Genomic DNA, 20,019 nt, shown 5'->3' with positions numbered 1-20,019 from the left:
GCCCTAAAAAAATACAATAGTTTTGGCAAAATCGACATTTTAATAGCTACTACCCTACCTATTAATGGGATCCGCTAGGTCGACCATAGCCTCAACCATCTCCGGACCATAATAAAGGCCGGGGGAAAATTGGCACTATAGATTTCTTTTAGGGACGGAGCTAGGTGAACCCCCAGGTATTGTAATGTGTAATTAGAGAGGGAAAGTCCAAAAGAGTTATGAAGGTTAGATATTTCCACGGGGGTAAAGTTGATAGGAAGGGCAAAACACTTAGACAGATTGACCCCTAGTCCCGAAAGCTTCTGGAAGGAGCGCAACAGCTCGAGAAGATTGGGGAGTGCTATCAGAGGGTTGGGTAAGAACAGAAGAACATCGTCCGCATATAGGCTTATTTTGTACTCCCCTTCCTCCTTCAAGTACCCCCCTATGTTTGGGTCTGCTATGATTGCCCTGGCCAGGGGCTCCAAAGCCAGGGCAAATATCAGAGGGGAAAGGGGACAACCCTGCCGGGTGGCCCTGCCTAAAGAGAAAAATTCTGAAGAGCTACTGGGGAGTTTGATCCTAGTCTGGGGTCTATGATACAGTGCCTTAAACCCATTCACGAATTCTCCCCCGAACCCAAACCTGGACAAAATCTGATCTAAGTATGGCCATAGGACACTGTCAAATGCCTTTTGGATATCCAACCCCAAAATCAAAACTTTGCGTTAAAAAAGGTTTGCGTCTTGAACGATATTTGTAGCCAATCTGATGTTGTCAGTGATCTGTCTATTGGGGATAAAACCAGTTTGTTCTGGGCCCACCAGGGTGCTAATAATAGGGGCCAATCTATTCGCCAAAATCTTTCCTAAAATTTTAATGTCATTATTTAAAACCGAAATAGGCCTATAGTTTTGGGGCAAGGAGTGGTCCTTATGAGGTTTGGGGATCAGTGTCATATTAGCGTGCAGCATCTCGTCTGGGAGCGTCTGCCCTCGTAATGTCTGGTTAAAAAGTTTAGTCAACTTTGGGGCCAGGATCTGGGAGAACTTTTTATAATATAGAGAGGTATAACCATCTGGGCCAGGGGCTGTAGAAGATTTAAGAGTCCTAATAGTGGTCATAACCTCTTGGTCGGTGCATGGGGCGTTTAAAGTGTTCAGTTGTGATTCCGAGAGAGAAGGGAGATGGATAGAATCCAACCAATGACCCATGGCATTGGGTATTGGCTGCGAGGGGGGGGATAACAGGTCTCGGTAGAAAGAAGAAATTTTTTTTAATACTTCACTAGGGTGAGTGACCATATGACCGGAGCTATTTCTCAATTTGTAGACATGGGCAGGCTGTAGGGACTGGTGCAGTTTACGAGAGAACATGCCTGAGGCAGCATTACTGTGTAGTAGAAACCTAGCTTTGGACCAGCGAAGCGATTTCTCTGTGCACTTTGAGAGGATAGTGTCCAATTCGGCTCTTTTTTGATTAATCAGAAGGAGGGTGTCTGGGGAATGTGTTTGTGCATGGGTCTGGTAAAGGGCACGGAGATCGCGTGTGAGGGACTGGATCCTAGCATTGTTCTGTTTCTTTCTAGTGACTGCAATCTCAATTAAGTGGCCACGAAGAACCGCTTTATGAGCAGTCCAAAGGACCTGGGGGGAAATGTCAGGAGTGTCATTAATATCAAAGTAATCTTCTAAGTGGCCCGCAATCAGAGTATGGGTAACAGGGTCTGTCAGCAGGGAGTCATTCATCCTCCAAGATGCTAGAGTAGGGGAAAGACCCACATGTGAGGTATGGAAGGCTACAACTTGATGATCAGACCAGGGACATGGGTGGATAGTGGTGAATGATGAATTGGCTAACAAAACCGGAGATGCAAAAATGTAGTCTAATCTAGCGTAACTATCATGAGGGTGGGAGTAATGCGTATATTCCTTGGCGCCAATGTTCAGGGCCCTCCAGGTGTCAATGAGTTGTAGTCTGTCAAATGATTTAGTGAGAAATTTAGGGAACGCCTTGGCACTATGTGAGGTTTTGCTCCTATCCTCTGCAGGATTAGCTACCAAATTGAAACCCCCCCCCCCGACAATTAGGTGGGGAGAGATGTATCTATCAAGAGTGCATAGAAATAAATTATAGAAGGCGCCCTGCGCAGTATTCGGGGCGTACAAGTTGGCAATCGTCACAGCCTTACCCAGCAACATACCCTGAATAATAAGAAATCTACTATCATGGTCCTTATACACATGAGAAGGTTCAAACTGAACAGTATTACGAACAAAGATTGACACTCCTCTGGCCCTGGACTCAAAAGTGGTATTGTAGTGCAATTTGTCGGATTTATCAAAAAATGTAGGGCAGGCCCCCGAAGAAAAATGCGTCTCTTGCAGTAGGATAATGTCTGCACCAATTTGCTTATAATAGCGAAAGGCCTTCCTCCGTTTGTGGGGGGAATTAAAGCCCCTCACATTATGTGAAATAATACGGAGACCCATGTAATCTAATTTTTAGTAGCTTCTTCATAAGCGGCCTATAAGGAGAGCTAGATACCTCATACCAGAGTCCAGTGCCAGAGGAGCCCCCAGCATCCAATACAAAGCATAAATGAGTATGTGTAAAGCCGTCAGGAGATCCATCCCTATCAGGAAATCTATCAACCCCAAGCATGCACTCCCATAGATAATAATCAGTAGCGAAGTCAGCATAACAAAGAAACAAAAAAACAAAAAGAAAACTTAAAGCTCTATGGAGTCCGGGCGGAAAATCCGGCCAGACCAGGAATAATTTGTAAATAAAGGGCCTTCCGACCCAACTGCCATCTGCTCCACACATTCCCCACCACAGAGGTGGATATTTATAAAGAGGGTAGGGCGGATATAGTCCACCGATACAGTGCCCAGAGTCCAGGAACTGGGATCGTGTAGGGAATGGTGTGCAAGTATGGAAGGGGGGGAGCGCTGATCCAAATGTCAGAAGAGAGAAGAGTAAAAAAACTACAATAACAAAATCGCTCCTCTCATCCTCCGGGGATCTGGAGAATCCAAGTTGAAAATTAAGCCGTGTCCACGCGGGGTATCTGGGGGTGGGAACTCAGGTAAGTCTAAAGTGATCAGAAAGCAATCCAGGGATAGCAGTCTTAGTGAATTTCTGGACGGGAGTCTGCTCAATCAGACATCAGGTAATGGATGTAGCCTGCGAGAACGCCTATCCCTCTGAGGCGATGGCGTGGCCCAAATGGGGGATGGACGTGGCGTTGCAGGGTGTCGGGGTGTTTGTTGTCACTCCAAAAGTCCCAGCTTCACCAAGATTTCTTTGCCCTCCGTGACTGTAGTGGCGATATGAGTGGATCCATTGTGCGGTACGATCAACTTAAACGGGAAACCCCAAGGGTAACGTATCTGCGCTGTCTGCAGGGTAGAGGTAATGTCCTTCAACCTTCTTCGTTTCTCCAGCGTAGCTGGTGCTACATCAGAATAAATCTGTAGGGATGCCCCATCCAGTTGAATGCGTGGCGTGTTACGCGAGGCTCGGAGGATTTCCTCTTTTATGAGAAAGTCTTTAAGGCATAACACAATATCCCTGGGGGGGTTTCTCAGGCGGAGGTTTAGGCCTCAGTGCCCGGTGCAGGCGATCACATGTAAAGGCTTCTTTGGGTTGGGTCAGAAGCAGGAGTTGAAACAGACAAACGATCGTAGCGGGGAGGTCGGTCACCGATTCGGAGATGCCCCGCACCCGAACGTTATTCCTCCTGTTGCGGTTGTCTAGGTCTTCCAAGTGGTTTTGAAGCTGGACAACCGTATCCCCCAGCAATTCATGGTCTTTCTGGAGATCTGAATAGGCCAGGTGGAGCTCGTCATGTTTCACCTCAAGGAGATCCGTCCTGCTTCCCAGGGCCGCCATCTCTTGTGACAACTCGCTAGTGGACTTGTGCAGTTCCGCTTGGAACTTCCTAGCTAGTCTGTCATACATGTTGGCCAGGCTGTCTTCTAAGTCCGCCTTGGTTAAATGTGCGTCCCCAGTACCTTTAGGCGAGCCCGCCGACCGTGAGGCATCAGCGTCCGTGCAGGCCTGGGCGCCATCTTGGGACATCTCCTGTCCGTCCGTGACCCGCAAAAGATAGGCTGTCAGGGAGCGTTGAGCGGTTTTCCGCTTGCCTTTCTTGGACGTCGGCATGCACGAGTGGTCCCGCAGGAGAGAGGTGTTATTCGTGGGCCGGTAGTCGGTCCGAATCGTCCTGGGGAGTGTTAAATAGTCTCCGTTGTCCCGGGAGCTCCGAGTCTTAGCTGCTAGCTCGTTCCACGCCGCGCATGCGCCCCCTATATATTTATTTTTAGCATTTTTCCTATCTTTTTAACATTTAAATCGATTGTTTATATACTAATGGATTAATTGATTCATCAATTGGCCATTAGAAGGCCTTCGTAGTATATTTTTGGCCATATGCATTATTGAAGTTCATTATTTCCCACAAGATGGCTATATGAATTCATCTTTGAGATGGTGAAATGCTATTCTATGCATTGATGTTGTAATTTTGTTTCCATCCACAAGATGGCCACAGTGGGTTTTCCTCCTTTTTAGGATATGGATTGGACTGTTAAAGTGTTGTTTTTTAGGGATATAATGTAGTAATGAGATTGTTTAATTTGTATGTGTACTAATTTTTGAAATAAGTTAAACTTTTAATATAATTTGAAGGCAGAGCAAGAGACCTGTCTATATGCGAGAGTTGGGTCCGCGCTGCTGCCGTGTAATTAATGTGACAGCCGCGCTGACCATATATAAAGAATAGAGACACCTCACTCCTATACCCTTTGAGAAAGTCATTTGATACGTGACGCAACGCGTCAGGGAGGAGTCTAAGGTGTCGAGCGTCACTTCCGGTCGCGGCCGAGACCGGAAGCATCGGTATTTACATCTGTTTTTCGTTATGTCAATGTAAGTGTGGATATTTTATTTAATAAAAGAGGTTTTTATGATACTACACATTGGCGCCCCCCTCCCCCGTTGCTTTTTTATATATCCGGAGTGCTGTTAGTGGAAGATCGTAGTCTGGGTCTCGGAGGCACACTGACAAGAGGTGGATGATTCCCCTACCCACTACTCTTTAAGCGGCATCTGGTCCTTTCAGGACCTTTCTTTGAGGTGAGAGGCTGGGGGAAACGAGGGGTGCATGTTGAGCACTGAAGCCTAAAGAAGGAAATAGATTGCACATTATCCATTCACACTGCACAGTCTAATACTAGCTGTTTTGGACGGATTGCACAGTACTGGAGTGGACTTTGTTTCACACAATTCACTGGATTTATACTATATTTTACATACTGTTTTGTCTTGATTTTTTTTCAATTTAAATTTTTATATGCATAATTTTTCTGTGGTTTGCACCATTTGCATGGACTTATTTTTTGGATGCCATTTTTAGTAATTTGGTTGCACTTTATTACGGTTTCATATTCTCTTGCACCTTATTACGGATATTGTATGCACCTTTATTATCGGCATTATTTGCACATTTGTTTTCACTGTATTGCGTTATTTGCACAGTTGTTTGCACTGTATTGCGTTATTTGCACATTTGCTTGCACTGTATTGTGTTATTTATGACTATTAAATAGACACAGGTAGTTTCACCATAGATAGCGCCACATAAAATCCACCCTTTATAGGATGTACAAAGATGTGAGAGCCCGATAAAAACCACCGTTGGCCCATTGAGGATAGTCCCCTTACTCCCACCCTGATGTGCCAGTAAGCGGCCTTGAAGTTATATTGTCCAAAGCTTTTCACCACATTCAAGATCACCGATTTATGCTGATCATCTCATCTAGTGCTATAAAAAATAGCCTAGGTTAATTTTGGCGGTCCAGGTAGCTAGTTATTATCCCTGGCCTCTTATGCATCCTCCTATGTCATGATGAATAGTAGCATTGTATACAATGAGAGGAACGACTATACCCTGGCCTCCGACTTAAGGGTCTTGGGGGGGCTAGTCAGTATCATCTGATACTCAACGGTGTCCCCTCCCCCACCTCAGGCTGCTTTCCGCAGCCTGAGATTTCAGCCCCCACTACCAATGTCCCACCTTTACGTTGTTGCTTAACAAGCCATACTCAGTTTTTTATGGGAGGTAGCAACGGGCTTTCGGGCGGTGGTAGTAGGCAGGAAAAGAGGATTAATTGCTGTTGCCAAACTGTGTTCTTAATGTCACTTAATGTCACTTCTACAATACTGCAGTATCGGGAATACTCGTTACTTCTCAGGTACTTCCCACTTGTGCTGTAGTGCTGATAGCGCGTGGTTATTTTAGTGCTTTAATAGTATGTGAAAGTCTATAAGGAGGGTGATCAATAGCAATGTCTCCAGGCTAGTCATCCAGATTGCTGTGGGAGAGATACTGAAAAAGTTAATCTCAGCGGGGTACTTAGCGGTATTAAGCGGTATCAAGCACTGACACAGATTGATTTACTGCTGGCTTATTATAACACAAATTAAGTTTAGACATTAAGCTCGTGAGTCGTCCACTCACCGCTCTGGTCCCTCAGACTTGTTGAATAGCCGCCAGCTGCCTTCCCGTCTGATAGCTTCTTGTCCATACATACCCCTCCTGTAGATCAGCTGGGGGATCTTTCACTCATCCCCGTCTGCTCTCTTCTCTTTGCCCGGGCAACATGACACTCTCTCTCACTGGTGTATAGTGCTGGAGCTAATCCGGGCACTTAGTGGGGCTTCCAGGGCCATCAGGCGGATCCAGAGCCTCTCAGATGATCACAGTGTTTGGCGCGTCCCTCTGACCAGGCATTTCGTCCTGAGCTTGAACGGGGGGGGGGGGGTCTCACTGCGGGGCCATGCTGACTATCCTCCTCTGTACAGCGTGCAACAGGTGGGGAAAGGGCTCTCCACAGCGGACACTAGATTTCCCAACACCGTTATCCATGCCGCCTACCTTCAGCTGTGGAGGCCCGCTAGATCAGGGGGGGTTCGAGTACGCCGGGATGTCGGGAGGACGCCCTTCATGCGCCTACGTCATGGCGCTCCGCCCCCAACCACCATGCAAGGTTGATCGACCTCCAGCTGATAGAACCACACCAGCCTCATTTAATATCTTATCTTATCAGTATTCTATCCTCTGATAAAACAATGGAATTGATTCTTAAAAGGAAATCTCTCGACTTTTGCAGGTCCTTTTTTTAACAACTGGAGCAAAATATGTAGATAATGCTTTATGAACCAAGTAGATTCCAAATGTTGTTTCAGGTCAAACATGAAAACAAACCTCTAATTACTAACCTCATTTGTTTAAGGCAATTTAAAATAAAGTGCAAGTATCCCTTTTGAGCCTTTACCCTAAACCAAGAGTGTCCAAACTTTCTAAACAAAGGGCCAATTTACTGACCCCCAAACATTAGGAAGATCACACTGGCCCCAGGGAATCAACAATACCCCAGCATCAGTAGGACTAAATAATGCCTCAAGCTTAGAGGTTTAGTACCTGTAGTCATTAGTGGGAGGAATATTGCCCCATCGTTGGTGTCAGTGGGAGTAATAGTGCCCTATTGTTGGTGTCAGTGGGAGGAATCCCCATCGTTGGTGTCAGCGGGAAGAATAGTGTCTCATCATTAGAAACAGTGGGAGGAATAATGTCCTATCATTGGTATCAGTGAGAGGAATAATGTTCCATCATTGGTATTAGTAGGAGCAATAATATCCCATCATTAGAATCAGTGGGAGGAATAGTGTATCATCGTTGGTATCAGTGGGAGCAATAGTGTCCCATCATTGTTGTGAAATGGAAGAGTAGTACCTCATTGGGAGAAATACTGACCCATCGTTAGTGTCAGTGGAAAAAATAATGCCGCATCATTGGTGTAAGTGGGAAGAATAGTACCTCATTGTTGGTATCCGTGGGAGGAATAGTGTCCCATCATCACAGTCAGTGGAAGGAATTTTGGCCATCATTCATGTGAGTGAAGGAAATGGTGTCCTATCATTCGCATTAAGTTGAGGAAAACTGATCTATCCTTGATGTTACTGGGAGGAACAGTGCCACATGTCATTCAGAGGAACAGTGCCCTGAATGGCATGTGGGCCAGTTAAAGTGAATCAAAGGGACGCAATCAGGAGACCACTGTCGTAAACTAACCTAATTCACCTACCCCCTCCACAGATACATACTCTGCCATTGGTGCACATTCACTGCTAAAACTGTCACTGTTTTAGCCACACCTGCACATTACAGCCCATAGACTTTCATAGAGGTGTGCAAATAAACTAAAGAAAATGTAAATTTGCCAGTTTGGACTCTACCCTCTTCCTTTTATAATCTAAGAAAGACTTCAGAATCCTCATAATGCTAACATATGAAGTGATCCACTTCATCAATGCACATTGTACAAAAGCTTTATTAGCATTAAAAAAAAAATGCACACAAACACATACCCTAAAAAAAAAAAAAACAACCACAAACCTGGCCCCTTTAAATATTTCATGAGTGTAGTTCAAAGAATGAATGCATGTGTAAACACTGTATCTGTAAATTAACTTAGAAGTATCAGGAACCAATGTATTTCAAACAGTTATTTGATAATCCTTTTCAGACTCAGTAATCACCAATTAGGCTATTATACAGTGAAAAAAGTCCAGCGTTACTTCCAGGACAGTTCATATATTATATTACAGTGACTGCAACATCCATGCCACAACATCCCCCTTCGATTTCACTATGTAGGTCTCAGCTGGAAGTCCAACAGGGCACAGTGGTCAAGAGGAGAACATGTACGTTTATGACCAACCTGGGTCATGCCCAGAGTGTCACCTCCTTATAGATGTTGCAAAATAGTGAGGGACACCACAACACCTCCCTCGCACACCAGCTATAAAGATGATAATCCTGTTGGTAGGATAGTGAGGACTTGCATTGAGTAAATCAATATGCATCACAGTCACACACCTGGGGTATCCACCATCTTAAGCCCAATAGGATGACCAAAGCTTTTTCAAAAACATATTGGCAGCATAAAGTTCAAAAATACTTATCAGTCGTGATTGATAACTTCTTCAAGAAGAGGGAGGCCGCATGTTGTAATTTAAAGTCCTGCCTGACGGATTTCACAGGCTCTTGGAGTCGGCAAAACCGATCAGGCAGGACTTTAAACTACAATACGCTCCCCCCTCTTCTGAAAGAAGTCATCCTTTGGGACTGATAAAGTATTTAACATTATGCTGCCGATATCTTTTTGAAAAACCTTGGGTCACCTTATTGGGCTTGAAATAGTTGATACCCCAGGTAAGTGACTGTGATGCATATTGATTTACATAACGCAAGTCTCCTCTATCCTAGCAAGAAGATTATCATTTTTATAGGTGGCGTGTGAGGAAGGTGTAGTGGTCCCCCTTCTTTATTTTGCAACATCTATAGTGAGGGGACACGCTAGGCATGACCCATGTTGGTGATAAACATACATGTCCTCCTCTTGACCACTGTGCCCTGTTGGATATATGGGGCACTTCCAGCTGAAACTTACATTGTGCAGTGGAAGGGGAAACTGACAGTTATCTTGTGAAATGGATGTTACAGTCACTGTGATATGATAAATAAACTGAGTAACTGTGCCTGCGCAATTTGCAACTTAGATAATTTTATATATATATATAAAAGTGCAAATAGAAACATAAACAAAGAAAAAATATATTAGATGTCTAATTATTATGTGTGCAACATATTCAAGATAAATTGCATATTTCTTCCAATGGTGAATATATATAAAAAGTACATTCAAAAACATCAAGGAAATCTCAAGAAAAATATCAAAACAATATAAAAAAAACACATGAAATATTTATACAATTAATTTTACATAGTTACATAGTTAGGTTGAAAAAAAGACACACGTCCATCTAGTTCAACCATAAAAATAAATAAATAAAAATAATCAAAGCATGATCCAATTTGCTACAGCAGGGGAAACAATTCCTTCCTGACCCCCAAGAGGCAATGAGATTTTCTCTGAATTAACTTTACCTATAAATGTTAGTGCCCAAGTATATTGTGTGCATTTGGGAAAGAATCCAGGCCTTTCTTAAAGCAATCTACTGAACTGGCTAGAACCACCTCTGGAGGGAGTCTATTCCACATTTTTACTGTGAAGAAACCTTTCCATATTTGGAGATTAAATCTCTTTTCCTCTACGCATAAAGAGTGCCCCCTTGTCATCTGTGCTGACCATAAAGTGAATAACTCAACACCAAATATGGACCCCTTATATACAGTATTTGTACATGTTGATCATATCCCCCCTAAATCTCCTCTTCTCAAGAGTAAATAAATTCAGTTCCTCTAATCTTTCCTCATAGCTGAGCTCCTCCATGCTTCTTATCAGTTTGGTTCCTCTTCTCTGCACTTTTTCCAGTTCCCTGATATCCTTTTTGAGAACTGGTGCCCATAATTGAACTGCATATTCCAGATGAGGTCTTATTAATGATTTGTACAGGATCAAAATTATATCTCTCTCTCTGGAGTCCATACCTCTCTTAATACAAGAAAGGACTTTGCTCGCTTGGTGTCCATTTGGTGTCCATTTCATAAATACGGGACTGAGCACATATGAAATGGACACTGAATTAATTGTATAAATATTTAATGTGTTTTTTTTATATTACTTTGAGATTTTCTTGATGTTTTTGAATATACGTTTTATATATTCACCATTGGAAGAAATATGCACTTTTACTTAAATATATTGAACACATAAAGATTGGACATTTAATATATCTTATCTTTGTTTTTGTTTCTATGTGTACGTATTGCACTTTAATATTATATATATAGACATATATATATATATATATATATATATATATATATATATATATATATATATATATATATATATATGTCAGCCTCTATATTGCACAGGCACAGTTAATCACTATAATCTAATGAATACACAGATGCAAGTGTGAACACTGTTTTAGTGCCAGCAGCAATATCTGGTTTACGAGACACTTATTTTTATTTATTTTTATTCTGATCCATTTGCGTTGGAGTATTTTTGCACATATTATGAATACCTTTGGGATGAATTAGAGCGGAGACTATGAGTTAGGCCTTCTTGTTCAACATAAGTGCCTAACCTCATAAATGCACTTCTGGAAGAATGGTCAAACATTCCCATAGACACACTCCTAAAGCCTTCCCAGAAGTAGACATGTGCAAAAGGAAAAAATTAATTTGGTTTCTTTTCGTTTAAATTAGTTAATTAATTAATTTTGTTCAGTTATATTCGTTAAAATCGTTTTTGGATTTAGTTTAGTTTTCTACCGAATTTGAAAAATCGGTCGCATTCGAAAATATTTCTACCAAATTTGAAAATATTTCTACCAGATTTGAAATGATTTCAACATGATTTGAAATTATTTCAACCGCATTCGAAACTATTTCAACCAGATTCGAAAATATTTTGCGACTCGAATTTAGGGCCATGTATCTCGGGGTCACTTGGTGCTAGAAACCCCAAATTTGGAGGTTTTGTAGTGTTAGTTCTATTGTGTTTGCATACCAAATGGTGTTTTTAGCTATAAGAGACCCCGAGATATGTGGCCCTAAAGTCGGGTCACAAAATGTCATTCTCTGCTGCAGAAAAGTACTTGGCATATTGCCTATATCTGGGGTCACTTGGTGGCAGGTGAGGTGGCAAGTGGACAATCTACAACTCGTGGCTGGTCATATGGCACTCGTGTCCCAAAATCGGGTCACAAAATGTCATTCTCTGCTGCAGAAAAGTGCTTAACATTTTGTGACCCAACTTTAGGGCCATGTATCTCGGGGTCACTTGGTGCTGGAAACCCCAAATTTGGAGATGTTGTAGTGCTAGGTCTACTTTGTTTGCATACCTAATTTGGGGTTTTTAGCTATAAGTGGCCCCGAGATATGTGGCCCTAAATTCGGGTCACAAAATGTCATTCTCTGCTGCAGAAAAGTACTTGGCATATTGCCTATATCTGGGGTCACTTAGTGGCAGGTGAGGTGGCAAGTGGACAATCCACAACTCGTGGCCAGTCACATGGCACCCGTGTCAGGTCATGTGGCAATCGTGGCCGGCCACGTGGCACTCGTGGCAGGTCACGTGGCACTCGTGGCAGGTGTCGTGGCAAGTGGACAATACACAACTTGTGGCAGGTGACGTGGCAAGTGGAGAAATACAATACACAACTTGTGGCAAGTGGACAATGACATACAGCATATGCACTTGCCTTGTGATCAACATCCGTGACTTCTTCAAGCGTGCTGACAACTTCATTGTTACCATAAATATAAATTAAATAAGATGTGTGTATTTTTTTTTCACTGGTACACTGCAAGTATGAAAAGTTGATGTGACAGTTATATATAAGTATAAGTAACTAACCATCTTCCAAAATGTATAATTAAAATAGAAAGATTAGAACAGAATAGAAAAAAAAAAAATTTAATAGAATAAAATAGAAAGAATATACAACCATCTTCTAAAATTCGAATTTGAATAGAATAAATTAGAATTTCGAATAGTATGAATTCAAATTTTTAAATTAATTAATTTTAAATTTGGATAGAAAAGATTATAATAAAATAGAAAATAGACTAGAAAAATGATAGAACAGAACAGAATGGAATATATTATATTTTATTCAGTTCTATTGTTTTTCTAGTCTATTCTTTTAAATTCTATTAAAATCTTTTCTATTAAAAACGAAATCATTATATACTAAATTTGAATTTTGAAAGATGGTTTTATATATATATATATATATATATATATATATATATATAATTTCTTTCCGACATTTGAATTTCGTATAGAATGAATTTGAATTAGAATAGAAAAGATTAGAATAGAAACAGAGAATAGACTAGAAAAACAATAGAACAGAATAGAATATATTATATTTTATTCTAAAATGAAATAGATGCTAATAGTCTGCAGGAGATCTTATGGAAACAAATAGTAATCTGCAAAAGAAATTAAAAATGAAATAGATAGTATCTATATTATATTCTGTTCTATTGTTTTCTATAGTCTATTCTCTACTTCCATTCTAATCTTTTCTATTCAAATTCAAATTCATTCTATACGAAATTCGAACGTCGAAAAAATAAATAAATAATTATATATATGACCAAGTTGTGGATTGTCCACTTGCCACATCACCTGCCACAAGTTGTGGGGTTCCTAGCACCAAGTGACCCCGAGATATGGACAATATGTCAAACACTTTTCTGCAGCAGAGAATGACATTTTGTGACCATATTTTGGGGCCACATATCTCGGGGTCACTTAAAGCTAGGAACACCAAATTTGGTATGCAAACACAATTGAACTAGCACTACAAAACCTCTCCAAATTTGGGGTTTCTAGCACCAAGTGACCCCGAGATACATGGCCCTAAAGTCGGGTCACAAAATGTTAAGCACTTTTCTGCAGCAGAGAATGACATTTTGTGACCCGATTTTGGGACACGAGTGCCATGTGACCAGCCACGAGTTGTAGATTGTCCACTTGCCACCTCACCTGCCACCAAGTGACCCCAGATATAGGCAATATGCCAAGTACTTTTCTGCAGCAGAGAATGACATTTTGTGACCCGACTTTAGGGCCACATATCTCGGGGTCACTTATAGCTAAAAACACCATTTGGTATGCAAACACAATAGAACTAACACTACAAAACCTCCAAATTTGGGATTTCTAGCACCACGTGACCCCGAGATACGTGGCCCCAAATTTGGGTCACAAAATGTCAAGCACCTTTCTCCAGCAGAGAATGACATTTTACGACCCGACTTTGGGGCCACATATCTTGGGGTCACTTATAGCTAGAAACACCAAATTTTGATATGTTGTAGTTCTACTGTGTTTGCATACCAAATTTGGTGCTTTTAGCTATAAGTGACCCTGAGATATGTGGCCCCAAAGTCGGGCCGCAAAATGTAATTCTCTGCTGCAGAAAAGTGCTTGACATTTTGTGCCCCGATTTTGGGGCCACGTATATGTATATGTATATGTATATGTGTGTATATATATATATATATATATATATATATATATATATATATATATAATATAATTTGGGGTTTCTAGCTACAAGTGGCCCCGAGATACGTGGCCCCAAATTTGGGTCGGAAAATGTAATTTTTCTAATTTGATTCGAATTTCGTCCGAATTCGTTAGCATTGTAATTCGGTGATTCAGATGCATCCGAATGTCAGAATAATGAAAATTTGTCCGAATTTCGATTCAGAACGAAACAAAATGCACATGTCTACCCAGAAGAGTTGAAGCTGTTATAGCTGCAAAGGGCGGCCCAACACAATATCGAACACTACAAACTAAGACTGGGATGCCATTAAAGTTCATGTGCGTATACAGGCAGGCATCATTTTGGTAATATAGTGTATGTAGGTTCATTAAATTTAAATAGATTCCTGGATGGAAGTCACAATAATATAGCAGGTCCCACAGTGGAATGGCGTAACCCTTATTATAAAAAATACTTACTGGCCATGATGTCTGGTCTGTACTTCACTCTTGCTATACAAAAAGGCACTGGTGAATTATATTTACAACAATATTTATACACTCCAGGTCACGTAAAATAAAATTGAGAAAGTTGGTAGGCGTGCCTTTGGTTTTTAAGTCCGTTGTGGTCTCCTACTGACCTGTGTGATATGGTACTGAGTGTGAAAGAGAATTAGCAAATACATTCAAGGAGATTAAGTCATGATTTTGCTTATCTGAAACACACTTCTTAAATTTAGATAAACGGACAGACTTATCTGCCAAAAAATGTAGTTGCCACATCATTTAGTTTAACCAATTTGCTACTTAAACATTTTTTTTTTCATTTTTCACACTTTATAAAAACCTGCATGTTTTGGAAGAAAATGACTTAAAACACCCAACACATGGTATATTTTCTGAAAGCAGAGGCTTTGTAGAGAAAAGGGTGGTTGTTGCAGTTTTTTTTCTGCTGACGCCTGCGTCATTGGATTTGATTGACAGCAGCGTGAGCCAATGGCTGCACTGCTATCAATCTAACCAATCAAGAATCGGGACCCCGTGGAGAGAGAAACAGCGCGTCCCTGCCAAGGAAATGAAGGGGCTCAGGTAATTAAAACGTGGGGCCGGTGACTGCCAGGTGTTTTTTCATTTTAATGCTTAGGATGCATTAAGGTGAAAAAACACAAGGGTTTACAACCCCTTTAACATGAATTTTAGTGCATACAAAACTATTTTGAGTTGGCCCATCCTTCGCAGCTATAACAGCTTTAACTCTTCTGGGAAGGCTGCCCACAATGTTTAGGAGTGTCTCTATGGGAATGTTTTACCGTTCTTGAAGAAGAGCATTTGTGAGGTCAGGCACTGATAAGGATGAGAAGGCCTAACTCGCAGTCTCCGCTCTAATTCATCACAAAGGTATTCTATCGGGTTGAAGTGCAGGCCAGTCAAATTCCTCCACCCCAAACTCACTCATCCATGTCTTTATGGACCTTGCTTTGTGCACTGGTGTGCAGTCATGTTGGAACAAGAAGGGGCCATCCCCAAACTGTTCCCACAAAGTTGGGAGCATGAAATTGTCCAAAAGTCTTGGTATGCTGTCGCCTTAAGCCTAGGTTCACACTGTAGCGATGCGGGAACCAGAGCGATTCCATCGCTTCTCTCCCGCAGGCAGTTCATACTGCCATCTGCGAACTGCTGCGGGTGTCAATAAAATGTTAACGACACCCCCCAAATCAGTTCACAGAGCGCACGCCAGCTGTGGATTCGGACAAGAATTGTATCATATGGGTGTTCTCGCCCATGCGATTCAATTGAGTGCAGGGGGAAAAAAAAGTCCCTGCACCTTTTTTTCTGCAAATCCAATGTGATTTCAGCCATACAAATGTATGGCTGAACTCGCATCGCAAAGACATCGCATGTATTTGACACCTGTGTTGCATGTGTGAATCACATGCGAGGTCTGAGATCACTATAGTGTGAACCTGGGCTAAGAGTTTCCTTCACTGGAACTAAGGGGCCAAGCTCAACCCCTGAAAAACAACCCCACACCATAATCACCTTTCCACCAAATGATTAGGACCAGTGCATAAAGCTAGGTCCATAAAGACATGGATGAGCGAGTTTGGGATGAAGGAACTTGACTGGCTTGCACGGAGTCTTGACCTCAACACCTTTGGGATAAATTAGAGCGGAGACTGGGAGTCAGGCCTTCACATACACATCAATGGCTGACCTCACAAATATGCTTCTGGAAGAATGGTCGAACATTCCCATAGACACACTCCTAAACCTCAGAAGAGTTGAAGCTGTTATATCTGCAAAGGGTGGGCCAACTGCAATATCGAACCTTACGGACTAAGACTGGGATCAGTGGCGTCACTAGGGTTGGTGTCACCCCCCCCCACCAACTATATTCCCCCCTCAGTACACACCCACCTCCATTAACTACAGACCCTTCTCCCGCAGTATATATCCCCCTCCCTCAGTATAAACCTCCCCTCTCAGTACAGACACCCCTTCAGTGCAGACCCCTCTATCAGTACAGACACCCCCACCTCGGTGCAGACCCCCCCATCAGTACAGAGACCGCACCTCAGTACAGACACTGCCACCTCGCTGCAGACCCTCCATCGGCACAGACACCCCCACCTCAGTACAGACACCCCCACCTCAGTGCAGACCCCCCCAGCATTAGACCCCCCTCAGTGCAGACCCCCCTCAGTACAGACACCCCCCTTAATGCAGACCCCCCTCAGTACAGACACCCCCCTCACTGCAAACCCCCAGTGCAGACCCCCCAACAGTACAGACACCCCCCTCAGTGCAGACCCCCCTCACTGCAGACCCCCAGTGTAGACCCCCCAACATTACAGACACCTCCCTCAGTACAGACCCCACTCAGTTACAGACCCCCCTCAGTGCAGAACCCCAGCAGTACAGACACCCCCCAGTGCAGACCCCCTCAGTACAGACACCCCCCTCCATGCAGACACCCCCTCCGTGCAGACCCCCTAGTGCAGACACCCCCCTAGTGCAGACCCCCTCAGTGCAGACACCCCCCAGTGCAGACACCCCCCTCCATGCAGACACCCGTGCAGACACCCACCTCCAGTGCAGACCCCTCAGTGCAGACACCTGCCCCCAGTACAGACTCCCCTCTGTGCAGACCCCCCTCTGTGCAGATCCCCCCAGTGCAGACACCCCTCTGTGCAGATCCCCCAGTGCAAACACCCCTTTGTGCAGACACCCCTCTGTGCAGACCCCCAGTGCAGACCCCCCTGTGTGCAGATCCCCCAGTGCAGACACCCCTCTGTGCAGACTCCCCCAGTGCAGACCCCCCTCAGTACAGACACACCCCCCAGTGCAAACACCCCCTTCTGTGCAGACCCCCCCAGTGCAGACCCACCAGTGCAGACACCCCCCCAGTGCAGACACCCTCTTCCATGCAGACACCCCCCTCCATGCAGACACCCACCCCCAGTGCAGACCCCTCAGTGCAGACACCCACCCCCAGTGCAGACACCTGCGCCCAGTGCAGACACCCACCCCCAGTGCAGACCCCCCTCTGTGCAGACAGATCCCCCCAGTGCAGACACCCCTCTGTGCAGACACACCTCTGTGCAGACCCCCCCAGGGCAGACCCCCCCTCTGTGCAGATCCCCCAGTGCAGACACCCCTCTGTGCAGACCCCCTCTGTGCAGACCCCCCTGTGAAGACCCCCCTCTGTGCAGACCCCACCTCTGTGCAGACCCCACCTCTGTGCAGACCCCCCCCAGTGCAGACCCCCCTCTGTGCAGACCCCCCTCTGTGCAGACACCCCCCCTTACCTCAGACCAGCAGTAATCATACACACAGCGGTGTGTTTCCCTCAAGCTCGGCTCCTCCTCCTCTGTGTATGTAAACAGAGAGGCGGGAGAAGCGGCTTAGTTCCGCTCTGCTGAGAGAAACAGCCGCGGTGCACTGGGCGCAGTACACAGTACGGCAGGTGGTGTTGGCAGTGCCACTACCCATGGGTATCACCCCTCTGGCGGCTGTCACTCGGGTGCGGCCCGCACCCCTCGCACCTGCCTAGCAACGCCACTGACTGGGATGACTATAAAGTTCATGTGCGTATAAAGGCAGGCGCCCCAATACTTTTGACAATATAGTGTATGTCAAGCCTCAAAACTACACCAATGAAGCAGTGAAAAATTACCTAAAATTATTAGTAGTCAGTAGGGATGAGCCGAACACCCCCCGGTTCGGTTCGCACCAGAACTTTCGAACGGACCCCAAATTCGAACGAACTTTAGAACCCCATTGAAGTCTATGGGACTCGAACGTTCGAAATTAAAAGTGCTAATTTTAACAGCTAATATGCAAGATACTGTCCTAAAAAGGGTTTGGGGACCTGGCTCCTGCCCAAGGGGACATGGGTCAATGCCTAAAATGTTTTTAAAAATGGCCGTTTTGGTGGGAGCACTGATTTTAATGACGATTAAAGTGAAAAAAAATGTGAAATATTCCTTTAAATATGGTGCCTGGGGGGTGCCACGTGTTTCCCGTGTTTAGAACAGTCCCTGCACAAAATGACATTAAACAGAAATAACACCGTTTAAAACTGCTTGCGGTTTTAATGTTATATGGTTCCTGCAATATGGTTGAAAATCATTGAGAAAAATGGCATGGGCAGCCCTCCCTGCCCATTACCAGCCTATTTGGGTCTTGTACGCATATTAAGGGGAACCCTGTACCCATATTAAAAAAAGGAAATGCGTGTGGCCCCCAGGCCCTATATACTCAGAACAGCAGTATACAGGCGGTGCAAACAAGACAGGGACTGTGTAGGTTTGTTGTGTTAAAGCGGGAGTCCACCGGGACTCCGCGTTTTTTTTTTTTTTTTTAAAAGCCAGCAGCTACAAATACTGCAGCTGCTGACTTTTAAATAGTGACACTTACCTGTCCAGCGCGCCCGCGATGTCGGCACCCGAAGCCGATCGCTCGCTCGGCTGCCGGGTCCCGCCGCCATCTTGGGTATGGGAATCAGGAAATGGAGCCTTTCGGCTTCATTTCCCGGTTCCCTACTGCGCATGCGCGAGCCGCGCGGCGCAATCCGGACGGTCCCCGCTGCCTCTGGGAGCTGTGTGTTTCCCAGCAGGCAGCGGGGCACTTGCTGAAGGGGGCGGGCGCTTGCGGAACGTACGCCCCGTTCCGCAGAGAGCTAGCCCGGAAGTGGGTGCAGTTACCTGGATTATCCAGGTAACTGCACCCCCCTCCCCCCTGAAAGGTGCCGATTGTGGCGCCGGAGGGGGGGGGGATTCCGATGAGCGGAGGTCCATTTTAGGGTGGACCTCCGCTTTAAGTTGAATCTGTTTGTAATTTTCAACTGGTACATTTTTAAAGTGTAGCTCCAGTCAAAAAAACTATTTTTAAGCTTTTTGGAAAACATAGGGAAGGGTTATCACCCCTGTATAATTTGTTTTGTCGTACATCTTTTTTCATCTCACTTGCTGTTGTCTCCTTCCGTTTGCAAGTAGGAGATGTTTGTAAATTGAATGTTTGAAAGTAGGGGCCTGCCCTATATGCTCTGCAGAAATGGAGGAACAAGGTGTTGGTTTTGCCACAACATTGTAAGCCCTCAAAGTGACTCTTGGTGGGCGCTGGAGCGCCCTGCTGTGAACGATTATATCAAGAATTGTAATTACATGCCATTGTTGAACAGTGGTAGAAAAATTGACCTTTGGTGGTTGTGGTGCTAATGCCACAACACTATAAGTCCTCACCGTTACTTTGGGTGGGCACAGGAAGGGGCCCTCCTGTGAAATATTATATCAAGAATTGTAATTACATGTCCCTGTTAAACAGGGGCAGAAAAATTTGGCCTTAGGCACTGCTGCTGATGCCACGACACTGCAACCTCTCCCAAATACTCTAGTTTTATTGCAGGAATTAGCCCTGCTGCAAAGCATTGCATCAAAAATTGTACTTAAACGCCCCTGTTAAACAGGGGCAGAAAAATTGGGCCTTA

At 44.1% G+C, this 20,019-nt stretch overlaps 1 protein-coding gene across 2 annotated transcripts in view; it reads right to left on the bottom strand.

The window, feature by feature from the left end:
• The window catches only part of LOC143935367 (protein-glutamine gamma-glutamyltransferase 6-like), a 145,056-nt gene extending 130,516 nt beyond the window's left edge, over positions 1 to 14,540 (bottom strand). For both annotated transcript variants that reach the window (XM_077459188.1, XM_077459189.1), the window contains exon 1: positions 14,511 to 14,540. In XM_077459188.1, the coding sequence (XP_077315314.1) occupies positions 14,511 to 14,517 (7 nt within the window). In that variant the 5' untranslated portion in view covers positions 14,518 to 14,540. The remainder of the gene's footprint in view (positions 1 to 14,510) is intronic.
• Positions 14,541 to 20,019: the final 5,479 nt, after the last annotated feature.

The sequence above is a fragment of the Lithobates pipiens genome, unplaced genomic scaffold (assembly GCF_037356315.1).
Source record: "Lithobates pipiens isolate NorthernLeopardFrog02 unplaced genomic scaffold, aLitPip1_a1.2 Scaffold_28, whole genome shotgun sequence".
Lineage (NCBI taxonomy): Eukaryota > Metazoa > Chordata > Amphibia > Anura > Ranidae > Lithobates > Lithobates pipiens.
The sequence above is the reverse complement of the archived record's forward strand: the minus strand, read 5'-3'. Positions and strand labels throughout refer to the sequence as shown.